At 34.2% G+C, this 23,410-nt stretch overlaps 1 protein-coding gene across 10 annotated transcripts in view; it reads right to left on the bottom strand.

Moving 5' to 3' along the window:
* The window catches only part of RALGAPA1 (Ral GTPase activating protein catalytic subunit alpha 1), a 227,625-nt gene that overhangs the window by 26,699 nt on the left and 177,516 nt on the right, over positions 1 to 23,410 (bottom strand). For 8 of the 10 annotated variants that reach the window (XR_014242301.1, XM_082384014.1, XM_082384012.1 and 5 more), the window contains 3 exons: positions 17,513 to 17,668; positions 1,196 to 1,354; positions 84 to 211 (listed from right to left, as the gene is read on the bottom strand). Coding sequence is in view for 9 of the 10 variants with exons in the window: in XM_082384014.1 (XP_082240140.1) it covers positions 84 to 211; positions 1,196 to 1,354; positions 17,513 to 17,668 (443 nt within the window). In the remaining variant the exon portion in view is untranslated. Of the gene's footprint in view, positions 1 to 31; positions 212 to 1,195; positions 1,355 to 1,389; positions 1,772 to 17,512; positions 17,669 to 23,410 lie in introns of those variants that run through there. The other 2 variants (XM_082384015.1, XM_082384016.1) reach the window with 2 other exon arrangements.

Here is a 23,410-nt window from a genome sequence, read left to right as displayed (position 1 = left end):
AAGGTCTTAACAACACATAAGAAGTAGTTACCTTGGAAAGTAGACATATATTAGAGTAGAAACCATACTGTTAAAAAGGATACAAGTTTTGATATAATGGAATCAGCGATTTCAGAGCACGGCTTGCATTTATAGCGGTTGCTCGAACCATAATGGGTAGGACCTTTCCATTCACAATAGCACCATCAAAAAGTGGACCAAAGAAGGGAACCTGATTGAGAAATTAGAACATAATTTTATACTCGAACTGGAAAAAGGTTGTAAATAAGAAACAGTTTGCATACAAAAGTCTTTCTGCTTCCTGTTTAGTTCTTCCTTCAGTAGAAATGCTATTCAAATTCAGTTCTTTTCCATGATGGGTCATTCATACTAGGACAATAAACAAACAAAAAATGCCAGTGGTCTACAGGGTTTCCATTAAAAGAATTATATGCTTCATATAACTGACTAAATAATTTATACTACCTGCCAATTTTCAAATTTTTGTAGCCGCAATTGTATACAAAGGTCCAACACTTGGAAATAATTTACTTTTCCCCCATTGAGTAAACACAGGAAGGACACACATTCTTACAGGCAGCAAGTTAGTTTTTTATTATTTTCATGTGATGCCAGCTTTACTACCAAACCTAAAACACTTTTATTATAATTTTACTACAGAATCTAAAACACTATTTTTAATTTTATTATATGGTTTATTAGAAAAAAAATCTGTCATTTTTATCAGATGACTGACAGTTTCAAAAGTATTCTGTTTGAATATGGCTGGTACAAATGGCAGCTGAAGGCAAAGACATGAGCTGTGGATAATACAGTAATTATTTTAGGCTTTGTAGCCACATATTGTCTCTGCTGTATATTCTTCTTCGATTTTTTAAAAGAGAAAAACCCATTAAAAATGTAACAAACATTCTTGGCTTGTGGGGTGTACAAAAACAACAGTAAATGGGAACTTCCACTCTGGCACTACCTAGCCTTCTTCCATTAGAATACAGTTTCTTTCTATTTTTCCTATTTTAGTGCCTTCTGAACTAGACTTAGACAATTCACATAGCTACCAGAGTCTGTGTCTCATCTCCCCCTCCATTTCCACGTTTTGATGCCTAGTCTAATTCTTCTGAAAGAGGGAAAGAAACTCACAAACCCATATAGAACTCAAAATATATTATTAAAACATAAGATAAGGAGTTCTTACCTCTGGTTTTTTCATTATCTGGATACTGAACATGTGATTTTTCATTGGGTATATTACAATAAGGACATCACCAAATTCGGTAGGAATAATTCCTCTCCTGTAGTCTCTAGTATGCTCTGACCAAACGATGTGTACTTCATCATTTCCTAAATGTCTCAACTGGAAAACCAAGAAAATAGTTCATAGTGCTCGAGAAAAGCCCTGTGAATACAGTCATACAGCTACTGACAACATACTATAAAAAGATTAAAGGGTAAAGAAGTTTTAAAAATATTTTTAAAACTTCATTTGATCATTTTTCATAACATGCGAAACACAAGCACTCAAAAGACATTAGGAGACACTGCAGAAGACCAGATAATTTTCAACTGTCTATATAGTCAATGGCAAACAGAGAAATTAGATAAAAAAGATTCGCATACAGACCAAACACTCTTCTTAACCAGCAACTGCACCAATTTTCCACTACCAAACCTTTTAAAAATTGTTTAAAAGAGTGTTTTAAAAAGTGATGGATTTAAGACTGTTCTTTTTTTCTGAGCGCTCTCTGGAAGTGTTAATGAGAAGTGAAAGGGTCTAAAGGAGGCAACAGAAAGAGAAGGAAAAGAAGTAAATCATAAATATCTACTGAGTAAGAGAAAGTTGATTACATTTGCTTTAACAAATTTATTTCCAGCTTTTCTTTGACTATGAAACTTCGCCTACGAAATTCTTTCAAGTAGACTTTGTGAGATTTGTTAGACTCTCTAAAGATCTTATTTAAATATTTATAGTGCTTACGAAGGTGTTTTTGGCATTTAGAGAGTTAACATTATGATGATTAATATTATAAAAAGCAAAGCATACAAAAGTTGGATTTCTATTAAGTTATTAGAAAAATTAACTTAATATCCATCAGTATTGAGTTTTCTTCATGTAGATTACTGTTTAAACATGTATTTTAATATATCAATACAATTTGGTTATCTTAGTACATTTATTGATTCTGCCACTGCAAACATTTGAGCCCATTTTTGGTGCATATCTCACATGGGCTTTTCTATTACTTTCAGATAACCTGACATATATTGTAGGCAGAAAAGTGTGGAAGAGAAAATTAGGATACGTGTCGCCAATATTCTTAGTAGGGGCTAACATATAGGCAATTTCTGTTTTTGAAATATTGGATTTATTTTGGCTTAATGACCACAAGGCAGGAAAACAATTAAATGTGTGATTTAAACAAACAAAGGAATTAACCTTCCAATTAATGAAAGGTTTTCTTCTGTCACCCTTTAACCCTGGAGTTCTTAATCTGGGTTCAAGGGATCTATGAATTTTTGCAAATTTTATTTGTGTATTTTTCTGAGAAGAAAGTCTATCATATAGGACTATATATTACAAAAAAAGCCTAGAACCAGTGTTCTAATGGCTCTTAAAAGTCCCCAACACCAATCTATCTAGAAAAGCCTAGGCATTATGAATGTCATTAAGTATTTGAAAACACGAGGTAAATCCCTGAACTTTAAAATTTATATTCTTAAGTAAGAAATGCCCCCTCTTCTTTGACAGATTATAAGATAGTGGCAGCTATTACTCTAAAGACAGTGCCCAGCTAAGTCTATAGACCAGAATCTATTATTTTAGAAATATAAAGATTTTTATTTTCTTTTAAGGAGGACTTTTTTTAGGTCTAAGTGGATTAAATAATTCTTTTTGGAAACCATAAATGTGCTTATTGCTCTAAATACATGATGATAGACCTCAAACATCAAAACAATGTTTATTTTAAGTTTTAATTATCATTATTTACAACACACACACACACCCTGAATGACATAAATGCAAGACTTGGGCTTTGTGACATTTTTAAAAACCAAAAAAGATTACACAACTCAGAAAAGCCATGGCTCTATAATTTCATTTTTTAATCAAAATACTTTAAAAATATCCTTCCTATACAGCCATCCCCGTGTGTCAGCTTCCCTAATAGGTTTATGTTAACTGAATACAAAAGAAATGTGAAATAAATTTAACCAGGAGGGATGATCCAATCTAATTTTGATACATTAATGTCATATGCTGTACATGTTACAACAGCAGCCAGATCTAATACTAAGCTCCAGGCTATACTGAGATTTCCAAATGGCAGATTGTTCTAAGTGATATCAAGTATAATTGAAGTAATAAACGATAGTAAAAGCTGAGCACACTGTCAGGAAGAATTTAAGTATTTACTTTTTAAAATTAAATGAGTTAGGTTAGGAAAGACAAGACAACTGAAATAATGCAGGTCTCAATTTACAGAAAATTCCTTTTATTTATCTGCTACATTAACCCTTGAACTCTTGCCAAACCTAGCTATAATTTCTAGTGCCCACTTATCTAAAGAAATGAGAGAAAAGGGCAACTGTAGTTTTATTTTATAATGAAAGCTTGTCTTCAAATATCTACCACAGAGTATTAAAAGTCTCTTATGGAAGTTTAACAGAAAAGAGTAATATATTTTTTCCAGGATGTTGTAATGCAGATATTTGTGGCATAGAACCATGCATATAAACAAAGTCATTTAAAACATGTTCAATCATTTTAAGGAAAAAGCTTCAAGAACATCCCTTATCATTTTTATCCAAATGCTAAAAAAGCAACTATTTTATGCTGTTACGTTGAGGCATGTTTTTGTATCTTTATGTCTTTAAACCCTGCTATAAAATAATTAAACAAATTGAGAAATTGCTAATCATTGCCATGTATCTTAGAATTTTTGAAGACTACTGAAAATATGAATTTTGAGTGGTTAACAGTTAATAGAAACTTCAGAAGTGTGTTTGACATTTGACATAAATACTTTATATAGTATTTGATGTTTTAAATTATTTTATCTATTCCTTATATTTTACAGACTTAAAGGGTTGTGTCTTATGTATACTCAGCAGGGTTTTTCCATACTCTGAAAACTCTCAAAGGAGTTCCTACCTGCATGTTTTTGTACCCAGATGCGAATCGCTTCTGAAATAGAGTATAAGAATTCTGTACATGGGATAGGTCTGTTAAAATGACTGGCAACGAAAGTACTCTTCCAAATTCACTTTGACTGCTGTTGAAGTCATTTTGGAATTCAAGGTATATAACATAAGCTGCAGATTATCATTATCAATTTATGAAGATAAAATAGTTTAATGAAATTCAACACATATAAAATTGAAGTCCTCAGTACATTATAGAATATTAGCACTGGAAGAGACATTAAAGCTCTAATTTCCCACACAATACAGGAACTCCCAGTGCAATATCCCTGACAAGTAATCCTGCCTCTGCTTGAATATTTCTAGGGTTGGGAAGTTTACAGATTCACAAATTAGCCCATTCATTTTAAAAGAGCTACAATCGTTAGAACCTACTTTACAGTAAGCCAAAATCTGCCTTCCCAAAGCTAGTTCTTCCAAAATAAGACTTATACCAAACAAACCCAATCTATATTTCACATATTATCTTTTCAAATATTTGAAGATTGGTCAAATATATAACTCAACTTTTCTTTTCTAGGTTAAAAGTGTTCCTCTTTTTATACTTTACAAACTTATTCATCCTGGATTATAATAATCCTGGATTATTACCTCAGTTTATTGATGTTTCTATTAAATTGTGGTGTCTGAAATAGAATATAATATCAATATATGCTATAATACAACCAGCCCACAGTGGGACTACTTCCTTTGTTCTGTTCACTCAATTATTTTCTGCATTTTTACAACACTGGCTCAAACGGAAGCTGTAGTCAATTCAAACCCTTAAGACTTTTTCTTACGAAGTTCTTTTCAGCGGGTACAACAGACTACTAGAACTAGAGAGGATTTCTAGTATGTATCCTTAATAAACTTTAACTTACCAGGTTCCGATTATCTTAAAGCCTATCAAGGCCTTTTGTTAGCATGATTCTTCTATTCAGTATGTTGGCTCTGCCTTTTCCAGATTTGGGTTATCCTTAAATTCAAATTCTTGTGTCTTTATTTAGATTTTGGATAAAAATGTCAAATGGGACAGGTTTGTGTAAGAGTCATTACAGATGTCCTTCCTGGTTAAATGAATATCCAACATTTATTAAATACTTACTATTTCTGAGTGCTTTGTGATAATTTATTTAATTTTCAAAACAATGCTACAAGATAAGTATAATTATTATTGACCTTATTTTTACAGGTGAGGAATTGAAGCTTTGTAACTTGCCTAAGGTCACGTAACTAATAAGTGGCAGAGCCAAGATTGAAACCCAAGCAGGCTAGTTTCAGAAACCATACTTTAACCACCTCCCTCTATTGCCTCTCATTATATAATTAATTTCTCTAGATATAATTACAGAACCAGTCACGAACATACTTATTGAACTATTATTAAGACCACATTTCTTCAACTTGTCCACAACAAACGACTTAGTTAAATGCTTTATACTGTCTATGGCCTTCCCTGATGTAGTAATCCTATTAAAACAAATTAAGTTACTTTGATGTGATTTGTTATGGTGAACTCATGGTAGCTCCTAGTGATCACTACTTCATTACCTAAGTGCTCACAAACCATCTGTTTAATAATCCTATTTTGCCAGGCACTGACATGGAGCTCATGAATGTTAGTAATTTTTGTGGTTGGTGGCCTGTTCCATGTCCTTTTATGAAAATCAGATGTTTGCCTATCTATGGCAGTGTTCTTATTTTCCATAATTATCAGTAGAGATTCCAGAGTCAATTCTAGATTTCCTCAGTGAAATATCATTCATTTGGAGTTAGAGACTAGACTTCATGTAATATAACTATATCATCTGTTTTACAAAATCAACTTACCCCCTTGACGTCCTCACTTCTGTTAAAAACACCTAAAAACTTAATTATAATTACTCAGAGTCAAAACCTGAAAGTCTTCAATTTCTGATTTCCTTACAGTATCTCTAACAAGCTCTTCATTAAAAAAAAAAAAAGTATTATGTTCTGTTTTTGTACTTTCCTTCCTATTTCCTCAACTGTTGCTCTAGATCAGATGCTAGTCATCCTACACAGCTGGACTAGTTCATGAGTTCTTAAAAGGCCTTCTCTCCTCCTTCCCTCTCTCCTTCCTATCTACCTCTTTCAAACAGCAAATATTGAGAGCTGACTAAACGCACTGCACAAGCTATTAAAGATACAACGGTGAGGAAAAACAGACATATTTTCTGCTCTCACATAGCTTTAAGTCCAGTGGAGAGAGAGTAAAATAAACTAAGCAATTAATGAATAATTAACAGTAGAGATTATGCTCTAAACATACCTCTCTGAATGCAAATAACAAAGACAACTGATCTATAATGGCACTTGAAGAATGCATAGAAGTTAGTTAGGTTAGGCAGTTACTTCACGAGACAGTGGTATACATGTAGAAATTGAAACTGAGTTGATACTCACTGCCCCAAGTCCTCATTCTTTGCCCCTCACCTTCCAGACACTCACATAGCAAAACATAAACTATCATATACTCCTCAGTCATGTGAAAAAACATACTCTCATACATTTTCACAATTCACTTGCTGTCTGGATCATTCATTCTTAGTAATTAGGAAAAGCTTCTTGAAGTAATAGGCACGGCATCTAGTACAAAATACTTTAGCAGAGTGGGCACTCAATAAATATGCTATTAAAAAGATAATGTCACAGTACTTACTTAGCAAATTGTTTTCTATCATTACATAGTGCACAGCATAAAAATACAATTATCTGCAATTATGGCTTTATTTAAATATGCCACTTTGATGGTGACACGTGCTATACAAATATAAAATAGGGTAATGTGATAGTGTTACTGGATAGAGAGGGCTTCTTTAGCTAGGATGGTCTGGAAAGGTCTCTCTGAGGAACTGTCATGTGAGTCTGAGAATAGAACAATGAGGATGAAAAAGTCTGATAATGTGACGAAAGAACATTTCAAATGGAAAAAAAAGGTAAGTGCACAGCCCCTGAGATGGGAATGAGCTTGACATGATGGCAGGTTAGAATGACAGCCAGTGAGGCCAGATTGTGGTAAGTGAAAAGGAAAGTGACAGAAGATGAGATCAGAGAGGTAGGCAGGCAAGTGGCCAAATCCTGTAGGGCACTGAAGGCCATAGTAAGGAATTAGAATTTTATTCTGTATGCAATGAGAAGCCACTGCTATACCATCCAAATTAAACCATTCACAGTGCTGAGATAAATCTGCTCTGAACCATTTATACTTCCTTGTTTATCTTCATTTCTTGTCATCAGGAGTATATTTATAGAAATCGGGGTTAAAGGCAGAGTCTATTATATTAAAACAGAATTATTTTATGTAATGTGGCTAGATTTAGGAGTAAAACCATGTGTATAATTCCATAGCATTTATTAACTATTACATTAACTACACTTCTACTAAAACAATGAAAACATTTTTGTTATTATTCCTTAAGTTTGTTTTTCAATTCCTTTTCCAGACTATATTAGCATATAGTTCTTTGGAAAGTAAAGTATATTTTAATTGTATTTCTAGATAAAATAAAGAAAAATGGATTTAAATTTATAATCAGACTAAGCAGTTCGACAGAGCTCATTTATTTGCGAAACTATTGTAACCAAATTTCAAAACAAAAAACGAACTGCTGTCCAGTACACTAACAATATTTCAGAGGGAACTGACTTCTTTCCCCTCTTTTAGGGGGTCCAGGAAATGAAAGATAGGCTAGAGAGTCCAACTAAAAGTAGGTTACAATTATCTCAACTTGATCTTCATCAAACTCCTAAAAGGATGATTCAGCTACCTATGAAGCAGAGTATCAGCAAGTGGCTACAACAAGGAGACAGAGGAAATGAGACAAGCTCCTGTGAACACTTTATACCAATGCTTGCAGCACTTTTGATTTTTAGGGGTGAATAAACTCAGTTAAGTGGAAATTATTTTTAACCATTTTCTGTCAATCTTCCTCAGGTAGAGAGAATTTATAGAACAGATGGCTTGGACTGGAGTTATATCAGGATTTTTAATATGGTGGCGTAGTATTTCTAAGAGAGACTACTTTGTTAGACTGAAAGTTTGGTTAATTTGTTAAAAAAAAAGTATAGTCTATGTTGTAAAAATTCTGTCGCTACCATTTTGATCCTTGAAAAAGCCTTTCTTCACAAGAAATAAAATGCTAACACTTAAAGAGGTTCAAAGATATTTACCTCTCATTCTGAGAAAATAAAATGCTTAAAAATAATTTACAAAATCACATGATATTTTAAACATAAAGTGAAAACTAAAATTAGTTTCTATAAAACAGATATAAATGATTTTCTCCTATCAAGTTTAAAACAAAGAACCAGAGTCATACATAATTCTACCTTGCCAGAGGCACGGCTATTTCTTTAAACTGACTGTTGACTATCTAATTTAATTAGAGGTATTAAACTCCACGCTGAGGTCAACAAGCCTTACTTCCTTCAATATTACACTTCAACCAGTGCTCATTAATGTGTCTACTGAATGGATTAACACACCTAAAGATATATGTACAAAGGAAAGGGGGACAACCTAATGATATCCAATTGTTCATTTGTAACAGGACACATGTTCTAGGCCTCAACTTATTACCACTAATGTGGAATTTATTAAATTCAGGAGAAAAAATACCAATACAGAAAGTGATTTTTTTATTAAGGAAAACTGGTATAAGACAACTGGTTTCTATGATTAAGTTTAAGGATTTAACCTTTTATTGAAAAGAAATTGATACTGTAATAGAGATAAAATATAAGACTGTTACTTAGGAAAATCTTACATACTAGGACTCTGAAGAGCAGTAAGGGCAAGAATCACAGAGAATAGGGAAAAGGAAAACTCAGTATATAGAGAAATAAATGTTACTTTTTAAAAATTTCTATGAAAAGAAGGTTTAGAATAATTTATACTGAATTATGAGACTGGGTAAATTTTTCCTTTCTACTGAATTAAGTGAAATATTGCTTCAATTTAGCCCCAACCTTGATAAGAGTAGATTTTACTTAAAGTTACTTAAATTACTACTTGAGAAAATAAGAGAACTATACCTTCCAAAATGATACCACTTTATTACATATTGTTTACAATTTTGACAGGTTTTGTTTTTATCTGGTAGGTATTATACATGTGAAAGAAGTTATGTTTTGAAATTTTCTCACTATAACAAACAAATAAACCCTTTAAATTGCTCTATTTAAGTAAAAAAAAGCCTATCTAGCCAAGATAATTTTCTTCAATAAAACAGGTATAGTTACTTTGACAACTAATATAATAGCATGCTTGCATTATAAATTTTTAAAAAATTATAAACATATGCTTGCATTTTAAAAAGTTACATTATTTCTGGCATCTCAATACTAAACAATTGGAATACTATGCCATGTAATTGCCTGCAGTCCTTCTCTAATAATTTGAAAAAAACCCAAAAAACTAAATAATTGGAAAAAAATACTTGTACTATTCCACTTGGTAAATTGCTAAACAATTTTACATTTAGAATTAATTAGCTTAAAGGGGGGAAAAAAACCCACAAAATTTTCTTCTAGGGTGTTATGTCAGCAAAATGGTGGACCAAGCAAGCTCTTGTTTCTCCACAGAGACATTGAAAAAACATGATTATATACAGAAAACCCTGATTCCACAACAAAACCTGTTAGAACTAATACATGAATTCAGCAAAGTTGCACAATACAAAATTAACACACAAAAATCAGCTGCATTTTTAACAATGAACAATTCAAAAAGGAAATTATAAAAACAATTCCATTTATAATTGCATCAGAAAGAATAAAATTCTAAGGCATAAATTTAACTAAGGAGGAGAAAGGCATGTATGTTGAAAACTACAAAATATTGCTGAAAGAAATGAAAGACTACATAAATAAATGGAAAGATATCCCATGTTCATGGATTGGAAGGTTTAATATTATTAAAATGACAAAACTACTTAAAGTGATCCAAAGATTCAATGCAATCCTATCAAAATCCCAACACGGTTTTTCATAGAAATAGAAAAACCCATCTTAAAATTCATATGGAATCTCAAGAGACTCTGAATAGTAAAAGCAATCTTGAAAAAGAAGAATGAAGTTGTAGAACTCACATTACTTAATTTCAAAACTTACTACAAAGCTACAGTAATTAAAGCATTTAATTAAAGCAAAAGGACATTCAGACCAATGGAATAGAACAGGGAGCCCAGAAATAAAGCTTTGCATAGATGACCAATTGATTTTTGACAAGGATGCCAAGATCATTCAATAAAGGAATGTGTAGTCTTTTAAACAAATGGTGGTGGGACAAATGGATAGCCACGTGCAAAAGAATGAAGTCAGACTTTTATCTCATACTATACACAAAGAATAACTAAAAATGGATCCAAAACCTAAATGTAAAAGCTAAAACTATAATACTCTTAGACGAAAACATACGGGAAAATATTCACAACATTGGATTTAGCAATGATTTCTTGAACTGATACCAGAAGCAGAAGCAACAAAAGAAAACATAGATAAATTGAGCTCCATCAAAATAAAAACTTCTGTGCCTCAAAGGACACTATCAAGAGAGTGAAAAGACAACCCCAAAAATGGGAGAAAAATATTTGCTAGTCATATATCTGATAAGAGATTAACATCTAGAATATATAAAGAACTCCAACAACACAACAAGAAAATTACAAACAACCTAATTTAAAAAAATGGGTAAAAAAGCTGAACAGACATTTCTCCAAAGAAGATATACAAATGGCCAATAAGCACATGAAAAGATGCACATCATTAGTCATTAGGGAAATGCAAGTCAAAACCACAAAGCATAATACTTTGTGCCTATTAGGATAGCTAATAACAAGTGTTGGCAAGGATGTGGAAAAACTGGAACTCGTGCATTGCTGGGAGAAATGTCAAATGGCACAGTCACTGTGGAAAACAGTTTGACAGTTCCTTTAGAAAGCTCAACATATAATTTCCATATTACCCAGCAATTCAACTCATAGGTCTATACCTAAAAGAACTGAAGACAGGGATTCAAACAAATACCTGCAGGACAATGTTCATTGCAGCATTATTCACAACAGCTAAAAAGTGGAAACAACCCAGTGTCTATTGATAGATAAATGGATAGACAAAATGTATATATGTATCATGGGATACTATTCAGCCATAAAAATGATGAAATTCTGACATGCTTTAACATCAATGAAGCTTGAAAACATTATGCTAAGTGAAGTAAGACACAAAAGGACAAGTACTGTATGATTCCAACTTATATGAGGTATCCAGAACTGGAAAATTAAAAGAGAAAGAAAGAAAATTAGAGGTTACTAGGGGCTGGGTGGAGGGGTTAGTGGAGAGTTATTGTTAATGGATACAGAGTTTCTGTTTGGGAGAATAAAGTTCTGAGATTTCCAGTTTGAAGCCTGGCATGTAAGGAGATTATAAGTTATCACTCTGTCCTAACAACAAGTAAAAAGCTAAACAACTGAAAAATCAACTACAGTACTCTTCTTAGATCAGAGAATTGAGGTCATAGGGAAAACTGCTGCCCCAAAATTGGACAGACAGGCATATATGAAGAACAACAACTTAACAGAGCAGAAACCTCTGTAGGAACCAGTGCCAGAGTAGGAAAACCTGAAATGTAGTTGACAAACTGCCGGAGACTCAGTGTGAAGAAGAATGAGAGAATGAAAATGCATCAGAACCAGAGTCAGATATGGTAGGGATGTTGGAATTACAACTATGATTAATATGCTAAGGGAACTAATGGAAAAAGTTGTCAAAGTATGGATGGATGAACAGATGGATAATGTAAGCAGAGAGATGGACATTCTCAGAAAGAATCAAAAAGAAATGCTAGAGATAAAAAAAAAAATGTAAGTGAAATGAGGAAAGCCTCTGATGGGCTCATTAGTAAACTGGACATGGCTGAGGAAAGAATCTCTGAGCTTGAGGATATAACAATAGAAACTTCTAAAACTGAAAACCAAAGAGAAAAAGACCAAAAAAAAAAAACCATAACAGAGTATCCAAGAACTGTGGGACAACCACAAAAGTGTAACATTTATGTATAGAAGGAGAAGAAAGAGAGAAAGAAACAGAAGAAATATTTGAAGCAATAAGGATTGAGAATTGCCCCAAATTAATGTTAGACACCTAAAAACAGATCCAGGAAGCTCAGAGAACACTAAGCAGGATAAATGGCCCCCAAACTACAACCAGGCATATCACATGCAAACTTCAGAAAATCACAGATGAAAAAATCTTGAGAAAAGCCAGAGGGGGGAAAAACATTTTACCTATGGAGGAGCAAAGATAAGGATTACATGTGACTTCTCCTCAGAAATCATGCAAGCAAGAAGAGAGTGGAGTGAAATATTTAAGTGCTGAGAGAAAACTCTACTAATCTAGAATTCTGTACCCTGTGAAATTATCCTTCAAAAGTAAAGAAGAATAAAGACATTCTCAGACAAACAAAAATTGAGGGAATTTGCTGCCAGTAGACCCGCCTTACAAGAAATGCCTTTTCAGAGGGAAGGAAAACAATATAGGAAAGAAATTCAGATCTACATATAGAAAGGAAGAGCATCGGAGAATCAATAATTGAAGGCAAAATAAAAATTTAATTTTCTTATTCTTAATTAATCTAACACATAGCAGTTTGTTCAAGATTATAAATGGCAACAATGTATTTGATAATGTATGCTTATGTATACACATGGTTATGTATAAGTGAAATAAATGATAGCAATGACACAAGGGATAGGAGGGAAGAATTAGGCATACTGTGCTATTATAAGGTACTTGCAGTGAACCAGTATAGTATTATTTGAAAGTGGACTTAGATTAGTTGTAAATGTATAGTACAAACTCTAGGGCAAGAACTGGAAAAAAATTTAAATAGAAAAAAATATAAATGATATGCTAAGAAAGGAGAGAAGATGGAATCGTAAAATGCTCAATTATAAACACAAATGGCAGAAAAAAATGTAAAATAATCCAATTATATTAATGATCACTTTAAATGTCAATGGTCCAAATACACAGAGATTGTCAGAGCGGATCAAAAAAAACAAGCCCCAACTGTGTGGGGCTTGAAACCAACTTTACAAGAAACCAACTTTAAATATAAAGATACATATAGATTAAAAGTAAAGGGATGGAGAAAGATATACCATGATACCACTAATAAGAAAGCAGGAGTAGCTATACTAATTTTAGACAGAGCACACTTCAGAGCAAGGAAAGTTATCAGGGATAAAGAGTGGCATAATCTAATGATTAAGAGGTCAGTATTCCAAGAAGACGTAACCAATCCTTAAGGTGTATATGCCTAACAACAGAGTGCCAAAATATGTGACTCAAAAACTGATAGAACTGCAAGGAAAATAAAAGAATCCACTATTATAGTTGGAGACTTTAATACCCCTCTCAGAAAAGGAGAGATCCAAGCAGGCAGAAAATTGGTAAGGATATAGTTGAACTCAACAGCTCCATCAATCAACTGAATATAATTGACATTCATAGACTATTTCATTCAGCAATAGCAGATCACACATTCTTCCCAGACTCACATGGAACCTTCACCAGATAGACTACATCTGGGCCATAAAACACACCTTAACAAATTAAAAAAAATAGAAATCATATGATGTCTGCTCTCAGACCACGATGGAATTAAACTAGAAATCAATAACAAAAAGATAGCTGGTAAAGCCCAAAATACTTGGAAATTGAACAACACAGTTCTAAGTAACACATGGGTCAAAGAATTCTCATGAGAAAATAAAAAATATTTTGAACCAAGTGAAAATGAAAAAGTTCTGGAAATGGATACTTGTGATGGTTGTACAACACTGTAAATGTACTTTATACCAAAGAACTGTACATTTAAAAATGGTTAAAATGATAAATTTTGTTTTATATATATTTTTCCACAATAAAAAAATTTCTATACTTATAGATGAAATAAACTATTAGTGTTCAAGGTTTAATCCCTCAACATTCTCTAATAAATCCAGTACTTAAACATTTCACCATTTATGGGTATAATTTTAATTAGAACTCAACCATTTAACAATTCTTAAATGGTGTTATCTCCAAAATTAATTTTGCTATGATAATGGATTGTTAAACATCCATTTCAGACTCTTCTTAAATAATTAAGGACAGACCTTTGTGACTGTTGTGAAGGAAATAAGAAATCTTACTTACTTGAGATATTTCTACAAAGGCTGCAGGAATAAAATTTCAAGTACCTTTTAACCATCAGGTTTAATATACTGAAGTAAAAATATCCTGATATAAGTTTCATTTAAAAAAAATTTCAACAAAAAATGATATACTTTGTTCTGCTCTTATTTGCAATTGAAAATACTATTAATTTTAGACTCTTTTGAAAAGGAAATGAGGGTTTTCTTTTGCTCCGGGGTTTGAAAGTTGTATCCATGGAGCCATGAAAATGAGGATCACTGCCAAGTCCTAATGTTTAAAATAATTTATCTTTTTGCACTATACTCATAATTGCCTCTAATTTGAGTATGGCTTATTTTCATACAAATTTAAATTGAGGTGATGGAAGAAAGTGCTTAATTGAAGGTTTTTTTAAATTTTATTTTAACATCTTTATTGGAGTATAATTGCTTTACAATGGTGTGTTAGTTTCTGCTTTATAACAAAGTGAATCAGTTATACATATACATATGTTCCCATATCTCTTCCCTCTTGCGTCTCCCTCCCTCCCAACCTCCCTATCCCACCCCTCTAGGTGATCACAAAGCACCAAGCTGATCTCCCTGTGCTATGCGGCTGCTTCCCACTAGCTATCTATTTTACGTTTGGTAGTGTATATATGTCCATGCCACTCTCTCACTTTGTCACAGCTTACTCTTCCCCCTCCCCGTATCCTCAAGTCCATTCTCTAGTAGGTCTGTGTCTTTATTTCTGTCTTACCCCTAGGTTCTTCATGACCTTTTTTTTTTTTCCTTAGATTCCATATATATGTGTTAGCATACGGTATTTGTTTTTCTCTTTCTGACTTACTTCACTCTGTATGACAGACTCTAGGTCCATCCACCTCACTACAAATATCTCAATTTCATTTCTTTTTATGGCTGAGTAATATTCCATTGTATATATGTGCCACATCTTCTTTATCCATTCATCCGATGATGGACACTTAGGTTGCTTCCATGTCCTGGCTATTGTAAACAGAGCTGCAATGAACATTGTGGTACATGCCTCTTTTTGAATTATGGTTTTCTCAGGGTATATGCCCAGTAGTGGGATTGCTGGGTCGTATGGTAGTTCTATTTGTAGTTTTTTAAGGAACCTCCATACTGTTTTCCATAGTGGCTGTATCAATTGACATTCCCACCAACAGTGCAAGAGTGTTCCCTTTTCTCCACACCCTCTCCAGCATTTATTGTTTTTAGAGTTTTTGATGATGGCCATTCTGACCGGTGTGACATGATATCTCATTGTAGTTTGATTTGCATTTCTCTAATGATTAATGATGTTGAGCATTCTTTCATATGTTTGTTGGCAATCTGTATATCTTCTTTGGAGAAATGTCTATTTAGGTCTTCTGGCCATTTTTGGATTGGGTTGTTTGTTTTTTTGTTATTGAGCTGCATGAGCTGCTTGTAAATCTTGGAGATTAATCCTTTGTCAGTTGCTTCATTTGCAAATATTTTCTCCCATTCTGAGGGCTGTCTTTTCATCTTGTTTATGGTTTCCTTTGCTGTGCAAAAGCTTTTCAGTTTCATTAGGTCCCATTTGTTTATTTTTGTTTTTATTTCCATTTCTCTAGGAGGTGGGTCAAAAAGGATCTTGCTGTGATTTATGTCATAGAGTGTTCTGCCTATGTTTTCCTCTAAGAGTTTGATAGTGTCTGGCCTTACATTTAGGTCTTTAATCCATTTTGAGTTTATTTTTGTGTATGGTGTTAGGGAGTGTTCTAATTTCATTCTTTTACATGTACCTGTCCAGTTTTCCCAGCACCACTTATTGAAGAGGCTGTCTTTTCTCCACTGTATATTCTTGCCTCCTTTATCAAAGATAAGGTGACCATATGTGTGTAGGTTTATCTCTGGGCTTTCTATCCTGTTCCATTGATCTATATTTCTGTTTTTGTGCCAGTACCATTCTGTCTTGATTACTGTAGCTAATTGAAGTTTTAACGAAGTTTTACTCCAATCCAACTCTTCACCATTTTCTTGTCAGTATTCATGTCTCATTCTGTACTTCTAAAAACCACATGCCAAGATATTCTATATCAAATCTGTTACTAAATATACTTACTTTCCTACACATCAATTACCTCCACCTTTACTACACATTCCAATCTAATCAGCATCCATATATTAGTTGTTCTAACCATTACTCATTTAGTAGGCAATTTCTAACAGTATTCTAAAATGTAAACAAAAGGCATCAAGGGTACTGAATCAATCTTACAAAATATTTGAGAGGAATTCTGAAGTTCCTTTTCAAAAGAGTATAAGGATAACACTGTTTTCATAGGCTATTAATGAAGTGTGAAGAGATTCGATATCAGGCAACATGATAACAGAGTATCAAGTAAAATGATCTATGATATTAAGTTGGTTACATTCAGCAGTAGTTTTGAATAAATTGAGGAGTAGGAAGAAGAAGAGACGATAAAGAAATGTTGGACAAGGTTTCACTTTAAGAAAATGTTTCTCCCTAAAAAAATTAAACATGGATTGGACACACACAACTTTATTCTGCGGTATGTCTGTGTCACTAGAGTGATTTTTGAATGCTGGTGCTGGCTACAGCAAAATGGTGGTGTAGGTTTTAAAAGACATGGGCCATCAAAACCATTCCACTATATCTCTCATAAATATTCTAAGGCAGTAAAATCTATTTTAATGAATTAATGCTTATTTTATCTGCTATATTAGTTTTAGTTAAAATTTATGAGAGAGCACGTTATATTTTAAGTGATTTGTAATAATTTACATTTTAATTTTTTTCCTCTCCCTCAATCAATATAAACGTTATATCTCTCTGTGTGTGGGGTCTTGAATTATAATTTCACCAATCTGAACATACACAGAAGTTTTTCAATTTGTCAGATGCCCATTTTCTTGAAGGCAAATGCTTTGTTAAGACTATAACTTTCAATCATATCATTAAGGAAAACAGAGTTTACTCTGCAACAGTACTGTTTCTGAAGACACTACTGGGTGAAGAATGGAGTACTCAGAAATAGTTCTTGATCAATTAGATGACTTGCTTACATATTTTATGTATTACTAAGATTTTAACTCTGAGCACTTTTTTTCTTAGCACTTACTTTTTTGGTCAAAGAGTCATCAGAATCAGAAGGCATTCTTGTTGATACATGAAATATTACTTCAACTGTAGAGGTAGCAAAATATGGTGTGGTCAATCCAGTGCTTTTATTTCTTTGTAGTCCTCCCATGAAACCGCAATGGTTTGTAAGATTTACCTAGAAGCAATGAAAAGACACATAATATTAATTAACAAAACAAAACTAAAAACCTCACTATGGAAAAAGACTCAAATTTCTCACTTTGCAAAACACATGAGGAATGAAGTCTTCTGCATGTTATCAACTATGGCTTGACCCAGAATTATTAGTTAGAGCTATTCAATTCACACTGGTAGATTTTCTTAAGTATTTGAGGGTCCCTAATTAGCAGGAACTAATTAGCAAAGAAATCAATCCCTGTGCACTATGCATCTCTTGTTAGGTTACGAGGTGCTAAATGGTAACGGCTGTGGGAGACGCCTAGGGCAGAGAGTAGAAACCAAGTGGCAAAAATCAAGACTGGAAATGATTTAGGGATAAGTTAAAACAGTAATGTCACTTTGATAAAATGATTAATTGTGTCATATTTACTCATCGAAATTGGCTTCCTAATTATTAGTACCTATCATAGCTCAGAACAAAAATACAAAAATGTAGAACTTAACTACACTTCAAATGCATTAAAAAAACTACAAATTAATCTGTGCAAAGTCTTTTAAATCTCCTTTTTTCCTGATTATAAATATGATATATTTACTATCAGGGTCGTTGCACTGGATGATATCCCCTGGACTTGTTTGATGCACAGAAGCCAGCAACTTGTGTTCATTGTAGAAAACCAAAGAAATATTGAAAAGAAAAAACAAAATTTAAACACTGCTTGTATCACTCCATTCAGAGAAACCAGATATGCACCTGCTTGTAAAAAACAAAATATAAATATGTGAAAAAGTGGAAACCTATAAAAACAAATTTCTGCACCGTGTGAACTGAACACATCCCAACTATCAATATCAGTTACTAATGGCTGAATGTATGAATAACAAGTTAGTTTTTATGCCATTACTACAAGATTTCCTCAGTCATTTATATTTTAAATTTACTTTTTAACTCAGTAATACATTCATACAATTAAAAGTTCAAAAGATACAGCAAAATTTTTCCTTCCATATCTCTCATCTCTAGCTACTCAGTTCCACTCCAAGAAAGCAATTTAAGTATGCTTCCAAAAATGTTCTCTATATACAATTAAATTTTTAAAGGTATGTATGCACATATACACATGTATGTATGTACACATGTGCACACACAACATGGATACACAATGTTCTGCACCTTGCTTTTTTGCATTTAAAATACCTTGAAAAATACTCCTTATTAGTAAGTAAAGAGCCTTCTCATTTTTTTTTCATGGCTTCACAGAAGTCCCTTTTCTTGATGTACAATAATTTAACTAGCGCTCTACTTGATGGATATTTAGGCTTTCCCAATCTTTTGCTATCACAGTCAATGCTACGATGAATAACACTGAACACATGTCACGCTGCATTTGTGAAAGTAGATCTGTAGGACAGATAGTCAAAAGTGGAAATGTAAGTCAAAGGGCATGTGCACTTCTAATTTTGAAACCGACTACCAAATTGCTCTCCATAGATGGTACCAATAGTGCATGAGACTGCCTGTTTCCCTCATATGCTCTCAAATATATTATCAAACTTTATGACCTTTGCTAATCTGTTAGGTTAAAAAATGGTATCTTAGTATACATTTTTGTTCTGTTTTGTTTTAGTGAGAAAGTTATTTACTTTCAGGTCAATTCTCTGATTATGTAAAGGAGAAAATCTCAGTTTAGTGCTCCTTTGCTATAAATAATTCTGTAACAGTTGCAGATCTCTATTTTTTAATTAAATGTTTTATCTGGAGGTAATTATAGATTTACACAAAGTTTAAAGAAATAATAGAGATCCTATGTAACCTTTACCCAGATTCCCCAATGCAAATTCATATTATAACCAGGATACTGATATTGACATGATTCAGAGACAACATTTTCATCACCACAAGGATTCCGTGTTGCCCTGTTACATGAGCAACACTCACTTCCGTCCTACCCTACCCTCCTTTTTAACCCCTGGCAATCACTAACCTGTTCTTTACTACTAAAACTGTCATTCCAAGAATGTTATATAAGTGGAATTATATGGCATGTAACCTTTCCAAGCATTTGGAGATTTTGCCATTATCTTTCTGTTCATGATTTCAAGTTTGATCCTACTGTATACGGAGAAAACACTGTATGATTTCAATGCTTTTAAACTTGCTGAAGTTTGTTTTAATGGCCCATATATGGCCTATCTTGGTATATGTTCCATGGGCACTTGAAAATAATATGTATTATGGTATTGGTGGGTGGAGTGTTCTATAAATGGCAATTAGATCCTGTTGGTTGGTGGTGGTGTTGAGTCCTTCTATATACTTGCTGATTTTCTGTCTACTTCTCTCAGTTGTTGAGAGGGGGGTGAAATCTCCATTTATAATTGTGAATTTGTCTATTTCTTCTTTCAGTTCTATCAGCTTTGCTTCACATATTTTGCAGTTCTGTTGTTTGCTGCACACACATTTAGGATTGTTAAGTCTTCTTAGTGGACTGACCCTTTTATCACTGTTATATAATGTCCCCCCATCTCTGGTAGTTTTCTTGCTCTGAAGCCTACCTTATGTAATATTAATTCAGCCACTCTGGCGTTCCTTTGATTAAGGTTTGCACAATATAATTTTTTCTATCCATTTACTTTCTACCAGCCTATATTGTTATATTTGAAGTGAGTTTCTTTTACAAAGCACATAGGTGAGTCACGTTTTTTAATCCACTCTGCCATTTTTATTTTTTTATAATTATTTATTTATTTATTTTTGGCTATGTTGGGTCTTCGTTGCTGTGTGCGGGCTTTCTCTAGTTGCGGCGAGCGGGGGCTACTCTTCGTTGCGGTACGTGGGCTTCTCATTGCGGTGGCTTCTCCTGCTGTGGAGCACGGGCTCTAGGTGCACGGGCTTCAGTAGTTGTGGCTTGCGGGCTCCAGAGCACAGGCTCAGTAGTTGTGGCGTATGGGCTTAGTTGCTCCGTGGCATGTGGGATCTTCCTGGCCCAGGGCTCGAACCCGTGTCCCTTGCACTGGCAGGCGGATTCTTAACCACTGCGCCACTAGGGAAGCCCCACTCTGCCAATTTTTAATTGGTATATTTACATCATTCATAGTTCTTGTAATGACTGATACGTTAGAGCTTAAGCTCACCATTTTATTTTTTGTTTTCTGTTTATTTTCTTTGTTTTATTTTTCTTGCCCCCTGTGGGTTACTTGAACATATTCTAGAATTCCATTTTTATTTATCATTTTTTGAGTGTACTTTTGTTATATGTTTTTTACTGGTTGTTCTTGGTATTATACTATATGTACATACCTTATCACAGTCTACTGATGTTGTCATTTTACCAGTTTGAGTGAAATATAGAAACCCTACCTCACTTTATGTCCTTTTACCCTCCCTTGTTTGTAATATAATTGCCATGAATATTTTCATGGCATTACATTTATTTATTTATTTTTTTGCAGCATGCAGAATCTTAGTTCCCCAACCAAGGATCGAACCTGTGCCCCCGGTATTGGGAGCATGAAGTCTTAACCACTGGACTGCCAGGGAAGTCCCTGGCATTACATTTAGAAACACACCAGGTAGTAAAATAATTTTTGCATCAACCATCAAACATAATTAAGAAAACTCAAGAGGAGAAGTAAATTTAGTGTATTTACCCATATTTTTTCTTTCCATGCTCTTTCTTCCTGATGTTCCAAAGTTCCTGCTATCATTTCATTTCTGTTAACAGAACTTCTATCAGTGGTTCCTTTAGGGCACGTCTGCTGGCAACAAATTCTCTAAGTTTTCCTTCATCTGAGAATGTTGTGCTTCATTCCTTAGCTAACTACAGGATTCTGGGTTGACAGTTTTTTTCTTTTAACACTTGAAAAATATTATGTCACCTCCTCTGGCCACCACAGTTTCTGATGAGAAATTCACTATCATTCTAATTGTACCCATATAGATAGGTACAAGTTTCCTCTGGATACTTCTGAAATTTTTTTGCCTTTAGTTTTCAGAAGTTTAATTATGATGTGTCTTAGTATGGATCTCTTTCCATATATCCTATTTGGTTTTCACCAGGTTCTTCAATCTGTAGCTTTATTAGCTTTATTTCTCTTGCCAAATTTGGGAAGTTCTCAACATTATCTCTCAAAGTAGGTTTCAGACCCAACCTCTTTCTCCTCTCCTTCTGGGACTCACAATAACAGGAATGTTAGATTTTTTGTCATAGTCCCACAGGTCTGTTCATTGCTCTGTTCACCGTCTTTATGTCTATTCTCTCTCTGCTGTCCAGATTAACTTTTACTGTTCTAGGCTCCAATTTACTAATTCTTTCTGTGCCCTCATTTCCACCTGACTCTGTTGCTGGGCCAATCTACTGAGTTTTTTATTTCAGTTATTGTATTTTCAATTCTAAAATTTCCATTTATCTTGTATTTCTTTGCACAAACTTTCTATTTTTCATTTGTTTTAACTGTGTTCCTAATTGCTTGTTGAAGCATTTCTAATATAGTCACTTTAAAATCTTTGTCATCTTGGTGTTGGCATCTATTGCCTTCTTTTCATTCAGTTTGAGACCTTCCTGGTTCTTGGTATTATTTTTGGTTGAAGCCTGGACATTTTCATATTACAAGACCATGAATCTTATTTAAACCTTCTGTTTTAGTTGGCTGTTTTGCGACACAGCTCCAGAGAAGCGGGGGCTCTCAGCCTCATTACGGCCAGGTGGAGGTAGGAGTTCTGACTTCCTTTGTGGTAGCCACTGACACAGCAGTGGAGGTGGTCTCATTATCACTGGGTGATGGTGAAGGGCCTAATTCTCCACTAGACCTCCTCTGACTCCAGTGTAGAGGGGGAGGGGCACCTCATTATGCCTGGGTGGGTCCGAAATTCCATGTTCCTCATGTAGTCTCCACTGACACTGGTGTTAGACATGGATGGGGGACTTGTTACCAGTTGGCAGAGATGAAACTCTTAGCTTTCTGTTTGGTCTTTTCTGATACTATCTTACTCCAGGGTGATGTTCGGGATGCCTCATTATAGTCATTTATTTATTGACTGATTGATTGATTTTTGGCTGCGTTGGGTCTTCATTGCTGCACACGGGCTTTCTCTAGTTGCGGTGAGCGGGCTTCTCATTGCAGTGGCTTCTCTTGTTGCGGAGCATGGGCTCTAGGCGCGTGGGCTTCAGTAGTTGTGGCACGTGGGCTCAGTAGCTGTGGCTCGCAGGCTCTAGAGCACAGGCTCAGTAGTTGTGGTGCACAGGTTTAGTTGGTCCACGGCATGCGGAATCTTCCCAAACCAGGGCTCGAACCCGTGTCCCCTGCACTGGCAGGTGGATTCTTAACCACTGTGCCACCAGGGAATTCCCCTCATTATAGTCTTGTAAGGGTAGAAGTCTAGGCTTCCTAACCCACTTTTGTTGTCAGGGGTGGGGATGAGGGTCACAGTATTTTCTATGGTGTTTGGTTGGCGTAGAGCAGTTACTGTTTAAATGTTTTCTGTCTTTCCAGGTTGCTCCTTTCCTGATCCTTTGGTTAGAGTGGGCTTTTGTTGGGGTTTTTTTTGTCCTGCGCTTGTTGATATTTCTAGGTTGCTGGCTTCTTCAACTCCAAGTCCAAGATATATGAGGCAAAAAGAAAACCTGAGAACTCACCATCATGTCATTCCTTGGTCCTGAAGTCCTGTTGGTCTATCTTCTTTTCTCCACCTTTCAGAGTCTTCTTATGTTTGTTTTACATGTAATGTCCAGGGTTTTTGTTGTACTTAGTGTGAGGAATA

The sequence above is a fragment of the Balaenoptera borealis genome, assembly GCF_965194805.1.
Source record: "Balaenoptera borealis genome assembly, chromosome: 3".
NCBI classification, from domain to species: Eukaryota; Metazoa; Chordata; class Mammalia; order Artiodactyla; family Balaenopteridae; genus Balaenoptera; species Balaenoptera borealis.
Note: the sequence above shows the minus strand (reverse complement) of the source record. Positions and strands in the feature narration are given on the sequence as shown.